Raw genomic sequence first — 27,317 nt, 5'->3', positions numbered from 1 at the left:
AAAAGGAACTATACTGAATTAAGACCACATTTTTTAGCTCAAATAAGATAATTACATTAAATCAGTTTCAAAACAATTTCTGAGTGATCATCTACTAAACCTATGACGGCATTAGAATCAAGACAACCAATGAAACATAAAAAGCTGTCTTAGGAAATCTGCATCAGTTTTTGCTCTCATTTCCTTTTCTTTCAGACAATTTAATATTTAGTGTAATAAATACAAATTTCTACCAAAGTGAAGTTTTTGATCATGAACTCACAGACAAACAAGCAAGAGCTTACCTTCCCAGTCCTGCAACACAATGCACTGCAACACAACAACCTGGCTCTTCACGAAATTTGGTTTTTAACAGGTTCAGCCAATCGTCTACTATCTGATTAGGGGGTGGTGCTCCATCATCAAAAGGCCAGTCCTGGAAAGGAAAGATCTTTACGTTAAATTGTTAGTTTTTCCAGGATAATATCCCTTGCAGAATAGCTGCATAGTACACAGGGTGGGTCTAAGTGAACCAACTGTACTTTATATACCTACTCTTAATACTGTAATTCTTATTATCACAACTGAAAAATGATCCAAGACCAAAATTCCTTCTCAAAGACACGTAGTCAGCATTGTAAATATCTGATTTCATCTTACAGAAATCTCTTATCAATGTGGTAAGAAACTAGTGTTCCTCAAATATTTTATCTGAATAAAGCAGTAATTAGACACAATAGAGAAAACTATAATTAAAGCTGAGACAAAGTAAAAGAGGATAAACACCTGTCAGTAGGTGTTATCTTCCTTCCTACCTAGCAAAAGACCTAAGAAACCAACATAAATCAGCTTTAAAGAAGGAGGGGAGGGGAACCTGGGTGGCTCAGCTGGTTAAGTGTCCAACTCTTGATTTTGGTTCAAGACATGATCTTGCAGTACATGAGGCCAAGCCCAGCGTTGGGCTCTGCTCAGACGGCAAGGCTTGGGATTCTCTCTCCCCGCACCCCCCATCCCTACCCAGTTCGCACGCGCGTGTGTGAGTGCATGTGTGCACGCGCACACGTGTGTGTGTGTTTTCCCTTTCTCAAAATAAACTTTAAAAAAAAAAGAGGGGAAGGGAATTCACATTTTGCATTCTCTCTCTTCCATCTAGCTTCAAGGACAGAAATGCAAAAACACTGGGAATTTTTTTTTTTAACATAAGATTACCCTAATGAGACTGGATAAGGACACTTTAAGATACTAAAGAAAGAAAAAGAGATAAGTGACAAAACACTAAATTGATTCTACCCTCATTATGGGCACCTCTAGGACACTTCATGTAGCCCATTAGCCATGACAACACATTATGTTTGATTTGTCAACTACACCCCATAATAAAAGGGCTGTCAGTGTTACCATTAAAAATGTCACCATAGAGTTTAACTGTAAATAGCAGTAAAACCAGTAAGTTACTGCCTTAGTTGAGAGCTTATTTCCTCTAATACTTCCTAAAATGCATCTAGTTAAGTAACAGCAGTACGAAATATACTTCACTTACTCATATAAGCAGTTTCTACCAAAAAATCGTTAAAATAATTATTTAGAACGGTATGAACTTCAAACTGACATAAATGAAACTACCATTAGTCTTTTCCAATATGCCTCTGATTTGCAAAAACATTGGGCAAAGGATTTGAAAAGTCGTATTTTGGGGACATGCCCTTATAAAGTGTTCCAAACTCTCTTTACCTACGAAAAGTAGATTAACAATCCACTTAAAATCTCTGGGAAAAGGAAAGAAATTCCAAGCTCAATTCTAAATATTGGTTTTTACATGCTTAAGTTAGACCTTTAGTTTATCTGATCACAGTGATTTAAAACAAAAATAAAACAATAGCCTAGATTTAAAGGCCTAGCATAAATCCCAGACCTACCATTATCTTCCACAAACTAATTCAAGTTCTTTAGTTCATTTCTATTTCATAAAGGTGTTTACCAACATAAGTGATTCAAACAGTCTGTAGTCAATCCACAGTTCATTTTCTCACCCCTGCCATCTGTCAAAATTGGTTTCTCATCTGACCCCTGGAGATCATACTCACAACATAGGAAAAAGAAATTTAGCCTAGTTTCGAAAGTTAAAATGTTGTTTATATATTTTTAAATACAGGGCTACATTTTATACAAGTTTCTTCTTAGGGGAACTTAAAGTCATTTAGAAATGGGAATACAAGCAAATTATTGCCATGCCATGCTATTAAAATACATTTTTAAAAAACATAATGCTTGGGGGCACCTGGGTGGCTCAGTTGGTTAAGCGTCTCAATTTTGATTTCGGCTCAGGTCTTGATCTCATGGTGTGTGGAAATGAGCCTCACATGAGGCTGTGCTGGCAGCACAGATTCTGCATGGGATTCCCTCTCCCTTTCTCTGCCCCTCCCCTCCCCAGCTTGTGCCCAAGTGCACATACACTCTCTCCCTCTCTCAAAATAAATAAACCATTAAAAAATAAAAAACAGGGGCGTCTGCGTGGTTCAGTTGGTTAAGCATACTACTTCAGCTCAGGTCATGATCTCACAGTTTCTGAGTTCGAGCCCCACGCTGGGCTCTGTGCTGACAGCTCAGAGCCTGGAGCCTGCTTCACTGTGTCTCCGTCTCTCTCTGCCCCTCCTCCACTTGCACACACTCTCTCCCTCTCTCTCAAAAATAAACATTAAAAAAAGTTTTTAATAAAAAATAAAATAAAAAATTTAAAATGCTTTAAAAAAGAACAACATAACACTTGGCTATTTTGTTTTTGTGTTTTCCCCAAAGGGGAGGTAAGGAAACTTAACAGATCAGATATGAGACAGCTGCCTTACCAAGAAGGCATTTATTTCCTTTGCAACTGACTTCCCAACCACCGACCAACCAATGCATTAAGACTATAAAAGTACCTCTCAATAAATACCCTTGTACCAATTTCTTCTTTATTACTTTCTTCCTCACCAACTACCTAAAATACCAGTGTCTTCCCACAATCAAATCAAATAGCTCTAAGACACCTAAGACTACAAGATCATTTCATTACATGTTCTTGCAATTTAGACAACTATTTAGGGAAAAATAAAATAGTGTATTTAGGGGCTAAGGAGGAAGTTGAAATAATTCCAATCACTTTATGCTCAAACTGAACAATAAAAGAAATCTAATCACACAAGAGCTTCTTAGAAATCTACCAGGAAGTGTCAGAACTTATGCTGATTACTCTAGAGCAAGATGCCATCTCCCTCTCCTTCCTTATCTCTTGTCCAACCTTTTGGTCCCCTATAAGTTATCCACAAAACATTAAGTAACAAATAGTACTTGCAAAGTGAGACAGAATACAGCTGTCCTTCAAACAACATGCATTTGAGCTGTGCAGGTCCACTCACATGCAGATTTTTTTTTCAATAAACATAGTACAGTATTGTAAATATATCTTTCCTGTTTCTTAATGAAGTTTTCTTTTCCCTAGCTAACTTTATTGTAAGATTATATTACATGATGCCTATAACATACAAAATACGTGTTAATTGACTGTTTATGTTAGTAAGGCTTCTGGTCAATAGTAGGCTATTAGTAAAGTTTTGGGGAAGTCAAAAGTCCTATGGAGATTTTTGACAGAGTGGGGGGTTGGTGTCTCTAACCCTGCATTCGAGGGTCAACTGTAATTCCATGTGACTTAATTCCTGACAGAAATTACTTTTAGTTAGATTCAAACCAGTAGCCTAGAAACAAAAACTAATTATTGCAATAATTTCCTAGAGAAAACAAAATCAAATTTCCATTTTCTTGAAATAAGTGTATATTAAATTTTGCTTTTCATTTCTTGAAAATACTCTGCATATAGACTTTAAGGGCACAAATGAAAAAAACTGCCAATCCAAAAAGTTTAAAAGATGGCAATCAACACTGTATCTCCATCTCCTAGAAGCTTAAAAAGCATACTGAGTGTCCAGTTTTAAAAACAGCTGTTTAGGGGTGCCTGGGTGGCTCAGTCTCAGTCGGATGAATGTCCGACTTCAGCGCAGGTCACGACCTCACAGTTCGTGGGTTCGAGCCCCGCGTGGGGCTCTGTGCTGACACCTAGCTCAGAGCCTGAAGCCTGCTTCGGATTCTGTGTCTCCCTCTCTCTCTGACTCTCCCCTGCTCACGCAGTCTCTCTTTCTCAGAAATAAAATAAAAAACATTAAAATTTTTTTAATAAAAAAAATAAAAACAGCTGTTTAAAAGGTACTACTAGTTGTCCATAGTGAAAAACAAAAACACTACACACTCACTAGAACGTGGATTCCTTCTTTTTCAACTGGAGCTTTATCATATGTAGCATCACAAACTCGAACCAAAGTTGTCACTCCATACTTCTTAAGTTCCTTTGAAGAAAAACAAATATAAGGAAACTTACTTTCAGAATCTGCAACCAAAACTTTAAAAATGTACTATTACAAATTGAAGCAATGAGACACCATTCTCAAAGATCAAAATCATTCTCATTGTGGCAATACATAGAATGGACACTCAAGTTCTTAATGGAAGCATCAACATGATTCGCCTTTATAGATGGCAGTTTGGTAACATGTCACAAAACCTTTGAAAGCATACATACATTTTGACCTAGAAATTCTACTTCTGAGAATTTATAGTAACAAAGCAATTAAATATATACACAAAAACTTAGGTACCAGCATGTGTAAGATGGGCTGTTTGGAATGGTAAAAAGGTAGAAACATTAATGGTCCAAAAACAGGGGAACAGTTAAAGAAAGTATGGCACACCCATACACAATACTGTAACAGCTATCAAAATAATAGTAAGAAGGTTGGGGGAAAGATTTCTGAAAATAAACTGTGATCCTAACTGTACACATACAAGCGAATATATACATATATGGAGAGAGAAACATCCAGAAGACAAGTATTAAGTGTTAAGTATTTTTAAATTTTTTTATTTATTTATTTTTAATGTTGATTTTTGAGAAAGAAAGAGAACATGAGCAGGGGACAGGCAGAAAGGGGGAAGGTAGAGGATCTGAAGCGTGGCTCCACGCCAATAGCAGACAGCCCAATGCAGTCGAACTTCTGAACCGAGAGATCATGGTCTGAGCCAATGTCAAATGCTTAACCGATGGAGCCAGCCAGGCAACCCTAAACTGTCTTTTGCTTATATATATCTTCTGATTTTTACACAGTACTTACTGCTTTTTTAATTTAAAGAAACAAAAGTGGGGCGCCTGGCGGCTGGCTCAGTTGGCAGAGCATGCAACTTGATCTTGGGGTTGTACGTTCAAGCCCCATGTTGGGTATAGAGAGTACTTACAAATAAAATCTTTAAAGGGCTCCTGGGTGGCTCAGTCAGTTGACTGTCTGACTCTTGGTTTTGACTCAGGTCATGATCTCACAGTTTCATGGGTTCAAGCCCCACACAGCAAGCTCTGCACTGGCAGTACAGAGCCTGCTTGGGATTCTGTCTCTCCTTCTAGCCCTCCCCTGCTTGGACTCTCTCTTGCTCAAAATAAATAAACTTTAAAAAAAATTTTTAATAAATAATATTTTTAAAAATAAAAGTAAACAGAAGTAATTCTGAAATTAAAATTAAAAAGTGGTATCATGTTATAAACCCAACAAACATATAATTATAGGCAGAAGCCTTGCCCCTTTAAAAATTTTCCTCCAGGGCGCCTGGGTGGCTCAGTCAGTTGAGTGTCCGCCTTCAGCTCAGGTGGTGATCTCACGGCTCAGGAGTTCGATAGCGTGGAGCCTGTTTTGATTCTGTCTCCCTCTCTCCGCCCCTCCCCTGCTTTCTCTCCCTCTCAAAAATAAATATTTTTAAAAAAATGTTTAACAAATAAAAATTTTCCTACAGTAATGCCTAATCCAGTGCCTACCTATCTTCAATGGGCCACCCACATTTTTTTATAGCTGCAGGACAGTGGCTGCTGCCACTCTTGGAGTCTATGGCCAAGGAATCCACAGGCTGAAAATAGCATCACATAATTCAACCAGGCTTAAAGGTGACTGAACAACCTAAGGGCACACAGCACAGGCCTGGAATCAACTTACGCACATTGTGTACACAAAGGTATGAGCTCTGGGAATTAGAAGTATAATGAGCAGGAACAGTGATTTTCTACAAATGTCCATCACTTGGTTAACTAAAGAGTAAAAGTTATTTTAATTGCTAAAGGATTTTATTTTTCAGAGAAAGGCCTTCTAAAACAGACACAGGAAAGTTGCTGCTATTACATGGAGTCAGTAATTTTAAAACATTTCAAAATAGAAATGAAATCCTATTAAAATGAACTCCATAGAAACCATTCACTGAAAGATTATGGTAGTTTTTTTATAGTAAATATTTGTGTCCTTATGCAAGTCAAAACCTCTTCTGGACTCCATTTTGCCATCTGTAAACTGAGAGGGATAGATTTAGAATTCCTAGGAGTGAATCCAGCTCTCTAAGTTTACTATATAAATACAGCAGAGAAAATGAAAGAACTGACATAAAAATGTTACCTATAATACCTTTCCTCCCCATGAGGTTTTGATCCTTGTAGATGATGGTTACTATTGCGAAGTAGTTCTGGAATAGCTTTTTATCAAAAGCGGCTAGAATATTTGAGGCAGACCTGGATGTTAGGGTCAGAGACAGTTCTACCACATGTTGTGTGCCTCTAGGCAAATTACTAAATTACCAAATTGCCCTGAACCTCATTTTCTTCATCTGTAAGAGGAAGAAAATAACAGTACCTATGCCTCACAGGGCTATTCTGAGAAGTAAATAATATAAGGCACAAAATCACTTACTGTAACACTGAGTGCATACTAAGTATCCAACAAATATTATTTTCATTATTAAAAATATGACAAAAGAATTACATAGAAAGGACATTAAAAAAAAAAACAAACAGCACTAGATAATCTCCCCAAATTCAAATTCGATAAATGTTCTTTTAAAAAACTGTTGTAGGGGCACCTGGGTGGCTCAGCTGATAAAGTGCCTGACTCTTGATATTCTCTCTCTCACTCTCTCTCTCTGCCCCTCCCCTGCTCATTCTCTCCCAAAATAAATAAACTCTGTAACTATTTCAACCCAATGCAAAGATTGGGAAGGATGACCACCCATATTCCAATCATAGAAATAAATGGCTTAGTGATAAGAGATTTATTAACAGTGTTCACTTATAATAGAACTTTGCCTATATATAAATCAATCCAAAAAGCAGACCACGCTACGATCTTACCTCTGTGAACTTGTTGAGGGTAGCATTGGTAGGGTTGTGAGTTATCAGAAAACGCATGTTCTCATAGGAGATCTCCACAGGGGCTGGACGGTTCATTATGGCAAATAAAAAGTGTGAGCGTGCGTGTGTGGGTGTGACGGGGAAAATGAAAAAAAAATCAATAAATCTTGAAATGTTTCACAGCAGAAAACATTAAAAAGACCACTAAAATGCCTAATATCGATCAGTGTTTTCTCTATTCAACTTGTTTATTCTTTAAGAAGCTTCTCTCTTCAAGGTAAGCAGAAGTATTTAGAATCCACTCCAATCCAACTTGGGCCTCAATGTCTGCAGATGGATACCTTCGGACTCCAAAAATTCCAACTACATACAAAACTGAAGTAGCCTTTACTACATTTAGGCACTAGTGAGACAAGTTAAAAGTGTAGGTTGCTTTCCACTTTTGTTTACTTGATGCTTAATTTTACTGGAGTCATTAAAAGAAATATGCTTGCAATAAAAAAAAAAAAAAAAAAGCCAACTATGTCTGAGGCCAGTCTCGGTGTCCAGAGTCGTCAAGGCAATGTTAATTATGGCACATAGAACCCCCAAGCTCACTTGTCAGCGAAAACGCTGTGCTGAGCCTGGCAGAAGTCTGCCCTCACGCTCAGAATCGCCATAAATGTGCAACGTATATTCCAACGGAAAACCTAGAGGAGAAAAGCAGAAGTGAAATGAACAGAAGGTTGATAGCACAGTAAGCATGATGCTCAAAGTCATGAATTATTCTCTTTGCCCAAAGATATCTGAAATGCTGAAATGCCACCAATTTTTGATTACTGTCATCTATTAAGACTAGGATAAAAAGGTTTACCAAGAGTTTTAAAAGTCAGAAATTCAAAAGTCAAGTATGTTTTTCCTTTTCCAAAACAGGATTCAATAAAATTTCTATGTTAATAAGATTATTTGTAACACAAGTCATTTTTAAATGATTAAATTTTTAAATTCATTTAAAATACTTATTAGGGGCGCCTGGGTGGCTTAGTCAGTTGGGCATCCGACTTTCGCTTAGGTCATGATCTCGCGGTTCGTGGGTTCGAGCCCCGTGTCGGGCTCTGTGCTGACTGCCAGCTCAGAGCCTGGAGCCTGTTCCGATTCTGTGTCTCCCTCTCTCTCTGACCCTCCCCTGCTCACGCTGTCTCTCTCTCTCTCTCTCTCCTAGAAATAAATAAAACATTAAAAATAAATAAGTAAATAAAAAATAAAATACTTATTAAAAGATCCTTAAAGAACCTTCCATTTACAGGCTCTTCATAAAGTTCACAATGATCTTACTGTGTCTTTCACATACACACTTTGTTTAAAGTAAGATATATCTGGGGGCGCCTGGGTGGCTCAGTTGGTTAAGTGTCTGACTTCAGCTCAGGTCATGATCTCACAATCTGTGAGTTCAAGCCCCGCATCAGGCTCTATGCTGACAGCTCAAAGCCTGGAGCCTGCTTCGGATTCTGTGCTCCTTCTCTCTCTGCCCCTCCCCTGCTCGCGCTCACTCTATCAAAAATAAACAAACATGAAAAAAATAAAATAAGATATATCTGTAAATGGATGAAGGATATCTACCAAAATTCTACTTTGAGGATTTAATTCTATCCAAAGGATAAGCACTGGCCCCCAATTATAACACTAGTCCATAAAGTACTTTTCAAAAACTGAGCTTATTTTCCTCACAACTCTGAGTACTTATTGCTACCAACAAGGAATGAGGAAAGAGGATCAGAACAGTGAAATGACTTGTCTAGGTGAATGTCTTCTGTTAGCAATGTTTTTTCCGATGTACCACACATAATGCCTGCTGCCTCAACTAACAATGAATCCCATCATCTCATTTTGAGTCCAGTTTACCTTTTTACTATTTCTCACATCTCTATCTCAAGAGTACAAAAGCATCTAAAGGTCATTGATTCACACAGCATTCTTCTGCCCAAATATTAATCCATCCCAAAAGCAAGACAAAAAAGTGGCAGCATTTTTAATATTATTTTGGGCCTGCTGTTTTGAAACACTGTAACCTTTATAGTTAGCTTAGTCAGAGTATCAACATAATCATAAATTGCTCTGGGGATGCCTGGCTGGCTTGGTCGTGAGGCTGGGAGTGAGGGTTTGGGAGTTCGAGCCCCACCTTGGGAGTAGAGCTTACTTTAATAAACAAACAAATCTAAATAAATAAATAAATAACTCTGGAAACAGGGACAAGGTCTAAGTTCTTTCACTTGCCTCTTCTCTAAGCCACCAGTAAATGCTTATTTAGTAGTCTCTGAAAAGATGATTGTGACCAGATAGAAAAAGACATGAAAGATAATGGCTACAGAACCATTTTCAGGAAGAGACTAAAATACATCTAAGAACCTAAGCTTGCAAACTTTCAAGCCTATTCTATCCACAAGTAGTCTTTTTATGATACTCTTATGGCACCGTCTTTTGTCAGTGACATACTTGTGACCATATCACCATGGACACAAGCACAAAACTAAAACATTCCTAAAACATGAAAGACACATAAGAAATTCAAAATGGCATTTGAAGAACTTCAGTACCTCAGCAGAAGTTATACACTACAGTTAAAACATGAAACTTCTATACTCAAACTAAGAAAAACAAAAATATACACCACCACTTTCCTAACTCCTAATTCTAACTCTAACCGCAAAACACAGCCATCTTAGATTACACATTTCATAGAGTGCTACTCCCTGTGCAGTCAAGGAATTTTAAAGCTATGAGAAACTTAGAGAGCAACTACTCTGACCTTTAAAGGGGGTGGGGGGGCAGGAGTGATGTTTGCGGGGAGGAAGTTAAAATGAGTTAACTAAGACCATATCCCTAATAAGTAGCAGATCAAGGACAAGAACCCAGCTCTCCTAACTCCATTCATGTTTCCAATTTTGACTATGGAGGTACCCACATATTTTTCAAGTCATAATTTTTTTCATGTAACTGTAACTTTTCTTCAAATATTTGCTTGGATGTTGATCTGCAACTCTGTGACCTTAAATAAGGGGAGAAAAGAACAATGGTCTGTAAGCAGTGAAAAGCAAAACACAAGGAAATTCTAACCTGTTTGAATCCCTTTGGTTACCGATGTTATCACAGCTAATATGTGTGTCAGCTGAGGAAAGGCACTGAAAGACCTGCTTTGTAGTGATGACCAGGCTTAAAAGGTTATAGCTCTAGCATTAAGTTTTCTACCTAGTCTCCAGTGTTTGTCTGCTCAGCAAACAGAACAAATGTTATCCCATCTTACTCCTCCAACCTCATTTTAGAAGGACCACTTCCAAGGATAAGGATAATTCATTATTAGATTTTCAATTCTTAACACCATACTGAGATCCCCAGCAAAGGAATTTCCGCCAAATCAAACAGTATGTTCTATCAATGTTAAGAGATACATGATAAAAACAAGCTTCTATTCCTTCTCCAGCCCCCCACCCCAGTTCAACTACACATCAACAGTTAAATGCTCTTGCACCTGTCAGTTCAGATAAACTAATGTTAACTCCTGTAACAGACAGAGGAACACAAAGCAAGCAGTATATAAAAAAAAAATGCACACAGCTGGAAAATACTCAAAAGTTACAAAGGACTATTATTTCAGCATACACTCAGCACCTGCACATCTTACAAGAAAACTTTCTTCTAAAGCTGTCTCACTGGCATTAAGTAATGTTATCTTTTAGAGAACTTAACTTTTAAATGTTGAATTTGGGACATTTCCTAGGCAACATTTCCTTTTTTAACAAAAGATGGTAACTTCACTGCAGGATTAGAAGGAATGGTCTGTGACAGACATCCTTTTACAAGTTTTTAACTTTTTTTTTTTTTTCTTGAGAGAGACAGACAGAACAGGAGCAGGGCAGGGTCAGAGAGAGAAGATGACACAGAATCTGAAGCAGGGTCCAGGCTCTAAGCTGTCAGCACCAAGTCCGACGCCGGGCTTGAACTCATGAACTGTGAGATCATCTGAGCCAAAGTTTTAACATTTAACCAACTGAGCCTCCCAGGTGCCCTGTAATTTAAATTAAAGAGAAGAAGAGAGGGAAGAGAGAAAGAAAAAAGAATAAAGAGACTGGAAACAAGTGAGCAGAGGCCTACCAAGCTAAGATAGTGTACTGCCAGAAAGACTAAGTCAGTAACACTACAGAGACTACTTAAAACTTTGAAAAGGGGTATATTAGAGTTTCAACGTCCTGTGTCAAGTCTAGTGCTAACATCTACCTATATGAGAATCAAAAACCAAAACGCATAAAATTTTACAATAACCATCATATAATCGTGGCATATTCTTAAAAAGGAAACTATGCCAAGGTTAAAAAGAATAAAACAGATCTATATGAACTATGGAAAGATGACTAAGAGACACTAATAAGTGAAAAGAGCACATGATAGTATGAACAGCATATACAGAAATATCTATGAGTGCTATATAGCTTTCATACCCATGAACTATTTGGAAAGTTACAAAGAGGTTAACGGTGGCTGTCCAGAGGATGGAAAGGACTGGAGCTAAAGGCCAGAATCCTGATTTACTCTACCATAATACATACCTTTTGAAATGTTTTGTTTTTCCCATATACATTTTTTTTTTTTTTTTTAATTCTGGGGTGTGGGACACCTGGGTGGCTCAGTCAGTTAAGCATCTGACTTTGGCTTAGGTCATGATCTCTCCATTCATGAGTTCAAGCCCCACATCAGGTTCTCTGCTGTCAGCACAGAGCCCACTTCAGATTCTCTGTCCCCTTCTCTCCGTCCCTCCCTCATTGTGAGCACATGTGCTCCCCTCTCTCAAAAATAAATGGAACGTTTTTAAAATTAAAATAAAATAAAACTCTAGGGCAATTAACAGCCCTACAATGATTTACAATTTACATTCTCAGAGTGCCTGCGTGGCTTAGCACATTAAGGGACGACTTTTGATTTCGGCTCAGGTCATGACCTCACAAGTCGTGAGATGGAGCCCCACATCAGGCTCCATACTGGGCTGTGGAGCCTGTTTAAGATTCTCTTTTTCTCGGGGCGCCTGGGTGGCTTAGTCGGTTAAGCGTCCGACTTTCGCTTAGGTCATGATCTCGCAGTTCGTGGGTTCAGGCCCCGCGTCAGGCTCTGTGCTGACTGCCAGCTCAGAGCCTGGAGCCTGTTTCAGAGTCTGTGACTCCCTCTCTCTCTGACCCTCCCCTGCTCACGCTGTCTCTCTCTCTCTCTCCTAGAAATAAATAAAAACATTAAAAAAAAAATTAAAAAAAAAAGATTCTCTCCCCCTCTCCCTCTGCCCCTCCCTCACACGTACTCTCTCTCCCCACCCACCCCCCAAAAAACAAAAAACTACAACTTACATTCTCAACAGTGCTACAACCATAGGATTACAAAGAGCCTTAAGAGAGAGCTAGTCCCTCTGTCCCAGGCAGGCCCACACCTACACAATTCCTGACAGTTTTCTTCTTTGTTAAAAATATTACATTATTGGGGCACCTGGATGGCTCAGTTGGTTAAGCATCTGACTCCTGATTTCAGCTCAGGTCATGATCTTACAGTTTGTGAGATCCAGCCCCAAATTGGACCCACATTAACAGCATGGAGCCTGCTTGGGATTCTCTCTCTCCCTCTTTTGCTCTGCCACTTCCCCCACTCATGCATGCACATGCACTCTCTCTCAAAATAAACTTTTTAAAAAATATTAAATTACTGAGTAAAATTCAGGTTCTTCTCTGGCAACTGTAATTCTAAGTTCAAACATAAATGAACAGAAATTGAAGGCAATCCAAACTTACTAGGCATCCTTTTAAAAATCCTGTCAATCTACTCACACCAAGTTTCCCACTGAGAAATCACCCCATTTTCAAATTAAATTTTCAAATTAAATAATACAATAAACCCTCTCATTTGATGGGTCATGCCAGTATTCACCAAATTAAAACAGTACCTTCTAATATAAATGCACAATAAAGAATTCTAGATCTAAGAAAAAAATCTAAGAGCAAAGGTCTAGAAAAACAAGTAAGCACACGTTTACTGCTACTTTTCTTACCAGAAATTCCACAGGAAGTCATGCAAATTTTAGTCAGCTTGGTTTGTACAAACAGGCAACATGAAAGCATCACACTGCATATAAGGCTAAGATCTTGCAACAATCTTTTCCTAAAACAAATTCACATCACTTCAATAAAGACACCAGCATTTCTCTTAAACTAAAATGAATAATTTGTCAACAGCAAAGAATTCATTCTTATGAAAAGTTAAGACATCCTCCTTACAATTTGACTAATTAAGAATTTATTAATAATTCAAGTATGTATTAGACACAGACTATGTGTCATATACTTTTATAGATGCAGCATGAGCAGTAAACAAACAAAAATTCCTGTCAGAGTGGATGTTATATTTTAGCAGGCAGAAAAAGACAAACTACGCCATGGTTACGGAGGAAAATGCAAAGCAGGGAAATCTACAGAAAGGAGAGGGCTTCCAATTTTAAATAAGGCTATCAGGAAAGGCCTCACTGAAAAAAGTGACATTTTATCCAAGACCTGGGGGTGTGAGCCAAATAGATATTTTGAGGGAGCATTCGAGACAGAGGGATTAGCTGTGGCAAAGGGTATGAGGCGGGGCCATGCTTGGAGTGTTCTAGGAACAGTAAGAGGGCTAGTGCTACCAGAGTAGAGAAGGCAATGGAATGAATAGGATCAGAGAAATAAGAGAGCCTTACAGGTCAATATAAGTATTTGGGGTTTGTTCCAAGAAAAATGGTAAGGTTTCAAGTGAGAGTGACAACTTTTGTTTAAAAAAAAAAAAACACTCTAGCTGCTGTGTGGAGACAGATTACACAAGTAGTGAGGGCAGAAGAAGGGACATCTGGCAGGAGCCACTGCTAGCCATATCCTGGAGAGAAATAGTTTGGACCATGGTAATAGCAGTAGAGAGGGTAAGAAGGGATCCGTTTCAAGATCTACATTGAAGCAGACCTGTCCACAGACTGGATGTAGGGTCTGTGAAAAAAGAAGGCCCCGAGTAACTCAAAGAACTCAGAGAAGCCTAACTTAACATTCTGAGCCTATTCAAAAACAAGACACCATAAAATCATCACACCCACCAAGCAAAAGTAGGGAAATTCTTCTGTAATTTACTACTATACCTACTGCATCCTGACCATTTGTGGGGAAATGTATCTTAAAGACTTGTTAATTAAGAAGAACTCAACTCTGCTGATTAATCTTCTAGTTAACTGGTCTCAAACTGAAATCGTACTCATCTTTCATAACCTACCAACTCAAAAGAGCCTTGTAGAAACAATAGTTCTACTCTCTCTGCTTCTTTGTTCATCCCTCAATGGTTGTCATTTATCAAGCTAAAACTGTATACATCTGGCTCCCTGAACTTAGTTCAAATTAACGTTAGTTCCCCTCCCCTACCACAGTCTCACAGGGAGTTGATAAGGAAAGAGGTATCATTAAATTCTACACAAATTAGGATCCAAAATATCTGTAAACAAACTAAAAATACCAAGATGCTTCTTCACTGCTAAAAAAAAGTTTCATAGTTACTCTCTTGGTTATTCCCACTTTTCCACTTCCTCATTTAAGAAGGGAACTTGAGAATCAAGTTCCAGTACAGAAATCAATAATCACTTATATAAAAAGAAATTATGACCTTGATGGTGGGAAAGTATCTTAACATTTCAGAACCAGCATGAGATGCATGGCCTGCCACTCAGAAAAGAAAGGAAAGAAATTAACCAACAATCCCACCTGCTTCTGAGAACAGTGACCATTATTTACTGAAGTCCTGTGGGCTCTGTTGCCACTCAAAAGAAAAGGGAGTGGTTTTCAAATTTGTATGTACCCTAGTGATTAGAAGTACTTGTCAGTTTCTAGAAATTCCTACCTCTACAAATAACTGTAAGATGAAAACTGCATTAAATATTTTCATACCACACTTGAAAATATTTACTTTTCGATTTTGTACTTTACTGTTCCTCTAAAGATTAGCAATTCTCCAGCTGAATTTCTTGCCTCAAAAATGTTATTTTTCCTTTAAGTTAAAAAAAAAAATTAAATGAAGGGTAACAGGACTATGGTCAGTTTTCAGTTTTTCTAAAATAGTTATTTGAGGGGCACCTGGGTGGCTCAGTTGTTTAAGCGACCAACTTCAGCTCAGGTCATGATCTCAGTTTGAGTTCAAGCCTCACATCAGGCTCTGCGCTGGCAGCTCAGAGCCTGGAGCCTGCTTTGGATTCTGTGTCTCCCTCTCTCTGTGCCTTCCCCACTTCTGTTCTCTCTCTCTCAAAAATAAATATTAAAAAAAAATTTTTAATGGTTATTTGAATACTAGTACTAACATTAAAAATCTTAACAGCACAATTCTAATACTGGGCTTAATCTTACTGATTTCAGTGAATCTTTTATTTTTTATTATTATTTTAGAGAGATTGTGTGAGCAGGAGAGACGGAGAAAGAGAGAGAATCCCAAAGAGGCTCCACACTCAACTCAGAGCCCAACGCGGGGCTCGATCTCGCAACCCTGGGATCATGACCTGAGCCAAAATCAAGAGTTGGGACAACCAACTGAGCCACCCAGGCAACCCTCTGTGAATCTTTTAAAAACTAAGTTAAATAGCTCTATTAAATTGATTCTATTCATTCACACTTTTTATTTCTAGGCAAAGATATTACAGCTATCTTCATCGGCTTTACGTTTAATGACTTTAGTTTATGGGGGCGCCTGGGTGGCTCAGTTGGTTAAGCGTCCAACTTCGTCTCAGGTCATGACCTCACAGTCTGTGGGTTCGGGCCCCACATCAGGCTCTGTGCTGACAGCTCAGAGCCTGGAGCTGCTTCAGATTCTGTGTCTCCCTCTCTCTCTGCCCCTCCCCTGCTCACACTCTCTCTCTCAAAAATAAAAAATAAACATTAAAAAAAATTTTTAGAAAGACTTTATGAAGTTTAAGCACATTGTGTTCCTATATAACTGTGGTAACCTCCTTTATACAATAACAACTATCTCAAATTCAGCAGCATTCCCATATAATTACATTCTAATATTTGGGGTTTTTTTCTTTTCTTACATCCTTTAACCTCAAAAGGTTAAGTAATTTTCCTGGAGAACAATTTAAGTTTTAATCATTCTAATTTAGTTTCCAACATCACTATATGTACATTAACCCAGAACCACTGAATTATTTCATTAATAAAGAAATACACTTAAGATTCTGAACTTCAATTGTAATAATGCAAATTCAGTAGTGAAAATCTAGAAATAAGAAAGAAGAAAAGAAAGAAAATCCACAAGGACACCTGGATTCTTCCTGTCAACACCACTTTGAAATGTTTTCTGAGCTATATCAGGACAGTTAGAATGACGGTAACAGCTGTGAGTTCCCTGAGGTTGCAAAATAGATGCTTGGGAAAAGGTTATTTGAATCACCTTTCAAAATAACCTACAGCACAGGAGCAGCATGCAAAGTAAGAAGTTCCAGGCTATTGTTAGCATTATTTAAAATATATGTTTCAGAGATGAGCAGTTTATGGGTCAGCTTAACTCTTTCATTTCCCCATTTTGTCAAATATACTGAACATTATTTAAAGGTCCTGTTTAAATATCCACCACTGACAGGGAGGGAAGGAAGCTATGTACAGGATACAGAATAAAAACATTCCAAATTACATCTTGTCAGCATAAATTCTTTTGTTCGAGCCCCAGAAATTTTTTTGCTGTTAGGGCATTTTGGTCCAAGTTTCCCTAAAACCAGTTAAGTTACACTTCACTTCCTCTCTTAAACTTGCTTTTTATAAATTACACTGTACTTCACAGCCATCTCTCAGTTGAAGGAGTATAATATAAGACAGACAAGAACCCAAATCTTCTATTTGGAGCTGCTGGTGGCCTTTTAAAATATACTATCTACCCACTAATTGTCCAAAAATGGCTTGATGTGTATTTTCATAAAACACAACATTCACAATCTTTAAAAACCATACAATGAAAGCAGTTGTTTCGCATAAGACATGAGAGTGAAGTGAAAATGGTGAAATACCTCTCTAATGCCAATGCCAAGGGCTTATTCTTTGCTCACCAGTTCAGTTCAACATGGATTCGCCTTCCTTCTCTTCCAACTTAAGAGAATGCAAAAGGTAACTTTCTCGTCTTCTTCCCCCCAAATGCTTACTGAGATGGGGGAGAATATGCCATCTCTGAATGATCCTAAAATGCAGCATATCCAATCTAACAATGAGCCTTTGTGGTGCTCTTTGTGCACACCATACAAACACTACCCAGGATCAATAGCCTAAAAGAATCCACGTGGGTGAAAAATATTTGATGAAGGACATTAAAATTTCATATTAATGCCACATACTTTAAAGACACAAAGTAGGTACGAGTCGAATGGAAGAGGATTAAGACTACTGAGGCAAGATAAAACTTTTCTGACAAGACTGTAGAAACAGTGAAGGGCCAGGGTAGCATGACTTGAGAAAGGAAAGGAGTCTTTGGTTAAGTAAATAGTGGGAGGCTTTGACCATGCTGAGAATTTCAAACCAATTCAAATGCAATAAAAGCTTTTAAGAATTTAAAAGTAAGAGAAAGAGTCAAGAAGTGGCTCTTCACTCAATGACAGAAAACAAGCATGTCACATTGGTGGACATCTGCTGATCTACCAAGCACCTCCATAGTTACAAGCTTCACAAAACCAGACTCTCAACTTACTAACTCCTACCTCATAGGTGAATTATTTTTCCTAGTAAACAGATAGAGGAGTTTAACTAAATTCTATTTGTTGATTATCTCCAAATGAAGCTCTCATTTCACTAGAAAACATTCAGGATACAGTCTATGACTTAAATTTGAACGGCTTCTCATCTAGGAAGATCTAAATTATTTGAATAATTTAAACCAATCACCAAAGGAAACTTCTTTGTAGTCACACGTGTGGAATGAAGAATAGTGTCACTAGAATCTATTGTTTCTCCATCATATCCTTCTCAATTTGCTGACAAATCCTGCCGATGACTCATATCCTTCTGCACTAACCAGTCACTCTGTTCCTTCATGATAGGCTTTCCACAAATAATGGAAAGTAGAAAACACATCAATTTGTTTTGCTACTAAAAACAGTAAATATCAACATATGTATACAAATCCAATTCACAGTCACTGTGGTGATACAACCTAGTGAATGTCTCCTGTAAGACTGCAAAAAAAAGGTATTTTCAAATCTCAACTAAAACTGAAAGAGGACAAGAAAGCAGACTGATGGTGAATTTGAATTCTTGTCAAAGGATACATTAGTTAAGAGCCAACATTTTTGACCACTGCAGAAATAAAAACACAAAGTAATTTATCTGATCTGCTAAAGCAAATATATCATGTGTGCATTTTATGCCAAAAGAATTAACATTTTCTGAGAAGACTGAAATTTCAACCCAAAAATACTATGAAAGGAATTAAATATCTCTAAAGGTAAAAACCATTCTAATGGTCAAAATATTTTTTCAAAACAGGCTCAACTAGCAGAGAAAAGGGTCGCAGAAAAGCTTAAAATTCCCTACACTTTAAAAAGGCAATGGTGTGGGGCGCCTGGGTGGCTCAGTTGGTTAAGCGTCCGACTTCGACTCAGGTCATGATCTCACAGTTTGTGGGTTCGAGCCCCACATTGGGCTCTGTGCTGACAGCTCAGAGCCTCAGGCCTGCTTCAGATTCTGTATCTCCCTCTCTCTCTCTCTGACCCTCCCCTGCTCTCTCCCTCTCTCAGAAATAAATAAAACATTAAAAAAATTTTTTTTAAATAAAAAGGCAATGGTGTGCAATGTAAATTTATATTCAAATGATGAAATTTAGTTTCCAGGCCCCTTAAAATGGAGTAGATGCTGTATTACAGAACGTATGGGTAAGAAATCAGCGCAAGCAAACAAAAAACATTTGTATTCAAGTAACAAAAACTGCTGGTATAATCTGTCAACTCCTCACAGTCATTTTGCCAGGAAAGATTTTGTGGCCTGTCAATCAGGGAAAACCACCGCAAGACATGCAGAAGGGTCATTTTCTGACCCAGGTCCTGTTAACGCCACAGGCTAACTGTGGGAAGTGGACAGAGCTCGCAGTGCTATGCAGCTTAAAAGGTTCTAGACTGGTGGCAATTTCCGCTCAGGCTAGATACATCTCTCTAATTCCAAGGAGCAGAAAACATACATACAATATCTACTTGAGCTCTACACCAAGCAGTCCAAGTTCCAAGTTCCAAGCCAGTGGCCAGAAGTCAAAAGAACTAGAGAATGTGGTTCAGTCAATAAAACAAAGGATAACTAGAGAAAGCTACCAGATACCTCTATACATATACTAGCCCTAAGGATGAAAATGGATAAAAGGCTCTTCTAACATTCCAGATTAACAGACTCAAATCACCATTTCCCCCAAAATTTATAATTTGTGGTATCCACGGTTCATTAACAAACCCAAGGTACAAAATTACGTGAACTGTAACATCACAGACTCGTGCTTTATAATCTTAGAAAATAATCATCAGTCTCTACATAACCCAACTAGTGTCTTAAGAAAACTCCCAAAGCAGCAATACCCCCAAAAGAGCAAAAAAAAAAGTATGCAAATAACTGAAGCATCCTTAAAAACACACACACACAAAACTACACTACAAACAAAAAGGCCAAGTTCTTTATTTGTTGATTGAAGTAATCTCTACACCCAAAGTGAAGCTCAAACTCATGGCCTCGGGATTTAGAGTCACATGCTCCTCCGAATGAGCCAGCCAAGTGCCCCAAGGCCAACTTCTTTAACATCTACTTAACTTATATACCTCCCTATAAAATGACCAGAGTTAACTCAAAAATCAAGTTTAGCCAGAGATTTAAGTACTTTAAGCCTCAAGGGGAATTTTTTTTTTTATCCACTGCCATCTTTTTACTGATACTCTTTAACTTGGATTCCAAAACCTGGGATTCAACAATTGATTCTATAAATCAATTTCTTTATCTACACAATTTAAAGAATGCCACTGACTCAAAGGATTATGAATTTTAAGTAAGAAGATTTACGATTCAGCACAGATAAGATTCTCAAGAAGGGAATGTTGAAATTTAGAATGTAACAATGTTGGACATCACAAGTATCCTAAAACCTCAAGATCTCTACCGCTGCCCTACTCACTAAACACAACTAAGTCTACCGTGTTAAAATGATGGGTCTTGATTTTCAGTTGTTCAAAATGTTTAAAGCTCCTCCAACTTCTATAAGTAACATAGCTGATTATACAGTATTTGAAGAAATCACTCTAACTGGGGTTTCACTCTAAGTTTCACTCTTACAAGACCAACAGCTAAAAATGTATGTACTGCCACTCTGCATCTTATTTGTAAATGCTTTTTTCTAGAGGCTTCACTGGTTACCAATCCCATATTCCAACGAAAAGGAACAGTATAAACCCTGTTAAATAAACCTCTACTGAATTTCAACTTTGTCTCAAAATCGTAAGAAGTTCTATAACTATGGGGCTCCTCGGTGGCTTTACTAGTAGGTCGAGCATCTGACTTCAGCTCAGATCATCATCTCATGGTTCATAAGTTCGAACCCTGCTTTGGGGCTTTGTGCTGACAGCTCAAAGACTGGAACCTGCTTTGGATTCTGTGTCTCCCTCTCTCTCTGCCCCTCCCCCTTGCTGGTGCTCTATCTCTCCTTCAAAAATAAACAAACATTAAAATAATAATAATAATAATAATAAAGTTCTATAACTATGCTACAAAACTTTTACCTTTAAAAGAAAAAATGTTAAGAAGCGCCTGGGTGGCTCAGACACTTAAGCCTCCAACTTCGGCTCAGGTCATATCTTGAAGGGTTTGTGGGTTCGAGCTCCGTGAGCTCCATGTCCCGGCTCTGTGCTGACAGCTCAGAGCCTGGACCCTGCTTCAGATTCTATCTCCCTCCCTCTCTGCATTCCCCCCCCCCCCCAAGCTCACAATGTCTCTCTCTCTCTCTCAAAAGTAAACATTAAAAAAAAAAATTTAAGACAAATTGTTAAATAGAGTTAAATCCTAAGAAAAATAAATCTATTTTACCTCATTTCACACAGATATCTTTTCAAGGAAATACGAGACTTTCAAACTTAAAGTTATACGCAAAAGCATTCAAACATTTACTCTTCCTAGTGCCACCAAAGTTCAATGATGTTGTAAATGGCTTCTGCCTATAAATTCAGTTCGTTCAAATTAAATATTACTTGACTGACTCATGGAGGGAGTGGTTTGACTTTTGCTGTTCTGAGTCAGAACATACCCAGTTCAGCAGTTCTAAACAATTTTTCATTTGTATAGGTGTCCTAAATGCTAGCTTTTTCCAGTTACTAAACATAACTGTTGCCTCAGAAAGTCTTAATGGTGGTAATACTTTAAATCTATATAGTTCAATTTATAATTAACAAAGTGCTTCCACATATGTTTTCTCACTTGACTTCATAATCTCTTGAGTTAAATACTTCATACAGCTGAAAAGAAAGACTTTCACGTAAGAGTGACAACTTCTAGTTGACTATTAGCCCCAGTAACTCTTTCTCCTTCCCCCAAAATAAAAAACATAAAAGGCTGATGGGTTTCTTTAATCAGACTTTCCTCTCCCAGACATATCCCAGGTGCCTCATAAAAACTATGTCTCAAAGCACACACCCTGGGGCCCCAAGAGTTTCAAGGCAGAATCTCCACCCACATAAAAGCCTAGCTTAGGCCCCAAAGAGCCTCAAGTCAGCATCTCCTAAATGATCCCTTTGCCTCTGGCCATCTAGTCTTCTGCATTAAATTCAACATTTCTCATCTGTACAAGCTGCTAGGTCACTGTGTGGTTGAGAAACCTCAAAGTGAGACGACCTACTGCGAGAGTGGTGATGGTGTAGTGGAAAAACCAAGGACTCGAGTCAGACAGACCTGGGTTTTTAATCCCGCTCTAATTCTTATTATCTTGTGACCTGGACAAGTTACTTAACCTCTTTGAGTCTCTGTATCTCTTCATCTCATCACTGTAAGTCATGGAGGGCTCATCACTGTATCCCAAGTGCCTAGCAAACAAAAACCACTCAGTATGTGCCAAATAAATATAAATGAGCACCCCTACAACCTTCACAGTAGCTGTGAGATTTAAATTAGTGTAAAAAGTACCTGGTGAGTAACAGGCACTTAATACTAATTAATCCAGTCCCCCACTGAATATTAGTTAACAATACTATTCACTACTACTGAAAGCAAAGAGAATGGGATGCTAGTGATTGAGAAGGACACTCTAGGAAAATATAATTCCTGACTTCTAATTACACATAGATGGTTTGGTCTATTATTCGATTATGTCTACTCTTTATCATATTGAAAGACTCCAAACTTCGAAGAAACTTATCATTAAGGTGTAAAATCCATTCCAAGTACTCTTTATCAAAAACCCATACTTCCACAACACAAGAATCTGGCAAAGTCCATTAACAGCTCAGAGCCTGGAGCCCGCTCTGGGTTCTGTGTCTCCCTCTCTCTCTGCCCCTCCCCCCCACTCATTCGTGTGCCATGCCTGCGCGCGCTCTCTCAAAATAAACAAACAAACATTTTTTAAAATGTCTTTTCACTCTAACATGAAACCATTTTGAAAATGTCAGATCAAAAATACAGGCAACCAACTTCTCACCATCTTCACCAACACAAGTGATTCTGGAGCCTTAATATTGTGTTCTTCTGTAGCCTTAATTTCCTTTTGCACATTCAACATGGCATAACTTCACTCACTTCCTGTGTGAAACTACTCAATAACTACCATATTCTAATCCCGCAGCCATTGTAGTTTGGGGTCTCCAAACAGTCAAGCAGGTCTCTGGTGATGCTAGAACTGCTAACCACTTTATCTGTTTCTTGACAAACTCCAGGGAATGATAACATAAACTAGCCTGTGGTTCTTCTTGATCGTCATCAATGATACATTATTTTTTCTTAAGAGTTCTTCTCCAGAAGGTAGAAAAGAGCCAAAACCTAACAAAAATTCTTTCCACTTATCTAATAACAAGATACCTTTCACCTGAACACTAGCAGCGCTTTACAAAAGAATCTATGCTTCTGAACGCTCTAAAGAGTGACAGGCTTGTTCAGAGGGCCAGACTAGGATGGGATGACGACCTCGTCCTTGGCAAATTTAGAAATATATATCGATGTCCTAAAACATGGGGGAAATATTCACACACACCCTCCCTTCCGAAAAAACACGACCTTTCTTTTTATAAATTCCGGAACGAGAAGATTATAGTGCCACTGGACAGACTCCTATACCGTTTCCTCATACTGGAACCCAAGAACCCAGGGAACAAGACGCTCCTGGAAAGAACCCCCTAACCTAGGACACGAGGGTTCACTGCCGCCATATACAGAGATCACGATCACGGAGTCTCCTGGATGCCCGCTCACACGCTGGACAATCGCAGGCACACCCTTCCACGCTCCCTCATCTGCCATTCACCCTCTCCCCGGCCTCCCTCTCACTCAGCACTCATATCCGCCCCCCCACCCCATACACTGAACGCTCTCTACCTCTCCCACTTCCTCACTCTCCCCCATTTACCCCTGTCGCCCACGCACACTCCCCTCCCCCCATCTCTACACACCGCCCGCACTCACTCACACACACACACACACACACTGCCCCCGGACACGGCCCCCAACTCTCCCATCCACACACACCCCCACCCCGTCTTTCACCCCCCACATGCACGCCCAGCCCTCTCCCCAACTTAGCCTGTCCCCCTCACGCACGCACATTCCCCCCCCACACACACACACTCCACATTCTTGCACACGCACCGTCCCCCCTTCATCACTCACCCTCGTTCTCCACGCTTCCCGGCTGCGCTCCCCCCGCCCCCGGCCCGGCCCGGCCCTCCTTCCGGGGACGTGTCTCGGGCCTGCACTAATGGCTGCGGCGCCTCCCGCCCTCCCCTTCCCCGAGGCCCCGGGAGCCGGCGCGGGGGCCGCCCGGGAGGAGCGCACTCACGCTGGCGAGCTGGGGACTGGGCATTGAAGTCCGGCGGCGGCGGGAGCGAGGAGGCGCCTCTCTCCTCAGTCACCTCGGCGGCGGCGGCGGCGGCGGTAGCGGTGGCGGCGGCGGCGACGACTCCCCCCCAGCCTCGGCGCGCGACACCCGGCCCGGCCCGGCGGCGGCGGCGGCGGCGGCGCGTGTCCACGAGTCCGTCTTGCTGCTGCTGCTGCGGCCGCCGCTGCGTCTCCTGCTGCCGCCGCTGTCCCCGCTCCCGCCGCTGCCCTGTGGCGTCGCCTCGCGCCTTGCCCGGCCGCCGCTGCCGCTCCAGCCGCTACCGGACGGACGACGGTTACAGCCCGGCCGATCGCGCCGCCGCCACCACCGCTGCGCGCGCAGCCGGAACCAGCTCCCGCCGCCGCCCCTCAGGGGGCGCTGCGGGGCGCGGCGCGCGCGCCCACTGGCCCGCCCCCCGCGCCCGCTGACTGGCTGGCCGGCCGGCTCGCGGGGCGGTTGGGCCCGCCCACCCTTCCCGCGGGGCGCTGACCCACTGCCCTCGGCGCCTCCCCCGCTTCTCCTCGTGGTTCGTTCCGCTCCGCACTCCCGGCTGCGGAAGGCGCGTCCATGTGACCGGGGAAGGGGGGAGCGGAACGTGGCCCGTGGAGTCGTTCGCCCACACCGTGCCCTCCCCATCCGCACCTGGGCCCAGGCGAGGGCTGGTGGCCGCTCTGTAACCTGCAAGGTCGAAGGGCTTTTTCCCGCATCCCGAGCCGCGAGGCCTGGGGCCAGATCCTGATGGGACGGGGCGGCGACCGAGCCCTTTGCTCGGGGATTTCCAGCTCAAAAGTGACAACCAGGGCAGCTCAGTACTTGGCTGCCCTTCCTCGAGGCCCCAAATAAATAGCATGTGCGTCTGCAATTGTGAAAGATGCTTCTGCGCCTCTCCCCACCCCAACTCCACCACACACACACACCCCCCAGGAACCCTCCTTGACAGACCAAACTTCCGGGAGGAGCATCTTGGGCAAGTTATTTCCTCTCTCTGAGTATCCTCAACTATTAAGAGGAAATAGTTAGCTACCTCATAGGGCTCTTTTCACATATCAATGATATGAAGTATGAAAAACGTCTGATAAAGAGGAAACCCTGAATTTAAAGGCTTCCTACCCAACGTCCCCTTTAACGACAGAGATTACCCTAGGGAATCCAGGATTCTCTCTTGTATTTAGAAGGTGACCAGAAATTCTTTAATTCTTTGCCAGACCACGGGTTCTGAGTCTGGGTTTGGAAAATGTGGTCACGGGTGAGTTGGGAGACTGGTCTGGGCCACTACTGGATGGCAACCAGAAAGAGAAATTGGAGACTGGCTTGGGAGGAAGAGGGGAGGCTCACCCATGAGAGCTGGGGAGGAGGATTCTATCTCCCCTGTCCACCTTAGTATGTATGTCTCACCTGCCCAGAAATGCCACCTATCCAGAAGGGACTCCTGCCCCCTAGGCTGCTTCCCCTTCACCACCACCGCACACATGTTCATCTGGCCCTGCGGAGAGAAGAAATGGTCAGTAGTCATCATTAGGCCATCCCCACAAGGTAGACCTGGGCATTGCTCCTGACCAGAAGGCTTCCTTTAGAGTTTAGCAATAAAAAGAAAGGGCTTATGACTCAGCCACATCAAGCCGCAGAACAGAACCCAAGACGTTAACCACCAGCAGGTGGCCCAGGAGAGGGTATTCTAGGGCAAGGCTGGCTGGCAGATCTGCGTGGGAGTTGAGAGGCCCTGAAGGCCCTTGGATAAGGAGCTCAGCCTCAGCTGCCATTTGCACTCTGTATGCCTCCAACAGGCAGCATTTTCTACTTCCTGGAAGCACAGACTTGAAACAGAGAACTACTTCCTCCACGAAACTTTTGCTGAGTCTCCCTGTCACCGATTCTTTCACTAAAGTCTCAAAACACCTTATGCAGTCCCCTATCATAGCATTTATCACGAGCATTGTAAATACCTATTTTCTTGATTCTCCCATCCTTAGACTGACCTACCTGGGGCAATCTAATACATGGTTGAACAAATGAATGACTCTTCCCTCATCTAGCTCTCAGCCTGGCCGTAAGATGACAGTAAATAATACGATAAGAACTAAGAAAGACAATAATGGCTACAATAGTGGCTACCAATTATTAAGCATCTATGCTATTCTTTTTTTTAATTTTTGAGAGACAGACACAGAGCCTGAGCAGGGAAGGAGGCAGAGAGACAGGGAGACACAGAATCTGAAGCAGGCTCCAGGCTCTGAACTGTCAGCACAGAGCCTCACACAGGGATCGAACTCACAAACCTTTGAGATCATGACCTAAGCCGAAGCTGGCTGCTTAATGGACTGAGCCACGCAGGCGCCCCACATTTACACTATCCTAAGCCCTGGGTAAGTTGGTTTTAAATATATAATCAAGTTTACTCTTCAAAATAATACTATAAGGAAGGGATCATTTATTTTTTAAGTTTATTTGTCTATTTTGAGAGAGAAAGAGAGAGAGCGCGAGCAGGGGAAGGGCAGAGAGGAAGAGGAAGGAGAGAAAATCCCAAGCAGGCTCTTCTTAACTGAGCACCAGGCCCAACACAAGCCGTGAGATCATACCTGAGCCGAAATCAAGAGTCGGATACTTAACCAAGTGAGCCACCCCGGCACCCCTATTATCCTCATTTTAAAAGGGATTGGGGGCGCCTGGGTGGCTCAGTTGGTTGAGCATCTGACTTTGGCTCAGGTCATGATCTCATGGTTTGTGGGTTCGAGTCCTGCGTCAGGCTCTGTGCTGACAGCTCAGAGCCCACAGCATCTGACTTTGGTGCAGGTCATGATCTCATGGTTTGTGGGTTCGAGTCCTGCGTCAGGCTCAGTGCTGACAGCTCAGAGCCTGCAGCCTGCTTCAGATTCTGCATCTCCCTTTCTCTCTGCCCCTCCCCTGCTCCCGTCTGTCTCTCTCAAAAAAAATTTTAAGGGGGATCGGAATTTCAGGGAAATAAAGTGACAGAACCATGATGCCACCACACGCCCAGGACAGCAGGGGAATGCTCTAACCC

The 27,317-nt window shown here is 40.9% G+C and overlaps 1 protein-coding gene across 2 annotated transcripts in view; it reads right to left on the bottom strand.

Moving 5' to 3' along the window:
• The window catches only part of PTP4A2 (protein tyrosine phosphatase 4A2), a 29,290-nt gene extending 4,234 nt beyond the window's left edge, over positions 1-25,056 (bottom strand). Inside the window, exons 1-4 of one of the 2 annotated variants that reach the window (XM_039230723.1) lie at positions 24,941-25,056; positions 7,220-7,908; positions 4,263-4,355; positions 285-415 (exon numbers count right to left, since the gene is read on the bottom strand). In XM_039230723.1, the coding sequence (XP_039086654.1) occupies positions 285-415; positions 4,263-4,355; positions 7,220-7,315 (320 nt within the window). In that variant the 5' untranslated portion in view covers positions 7,316-7,908; positions 24,941-25,056. Of the gene's footprint in view, positions 1-284; positions 416-4,262; positions 4,356-7,219; positions 7,909-24,259; positions 24,379-24,940 lie in introns of those variants that run through there. The other variant, XM_039230713.1, reaches the window with a different exon arrangement.
• Between the last annotated feature and the right edge of the window lie 2,261 nt (positions 25,057-27,317).

The sequence above is a fragment of the Hyaena hyaena genome, unplaced genomic scaffold, assembly GCF_003009895.1.
Source record: "Hyaena hyaena isolate Hyena2069 unplaced genomic scaffold, ASM300989v1 scaffold_3, whole genome shotgun sequence".
Classification (NCBI taxonomy): Eukaryota; Metazoa; Chordata; class Mammalia; order Carnivora; family Hyaenidae; genus Hyaena; species Hyaena hyaena.
This window is presented reverse-complemented; position numbering and strand designations above follow the sequence as displayed.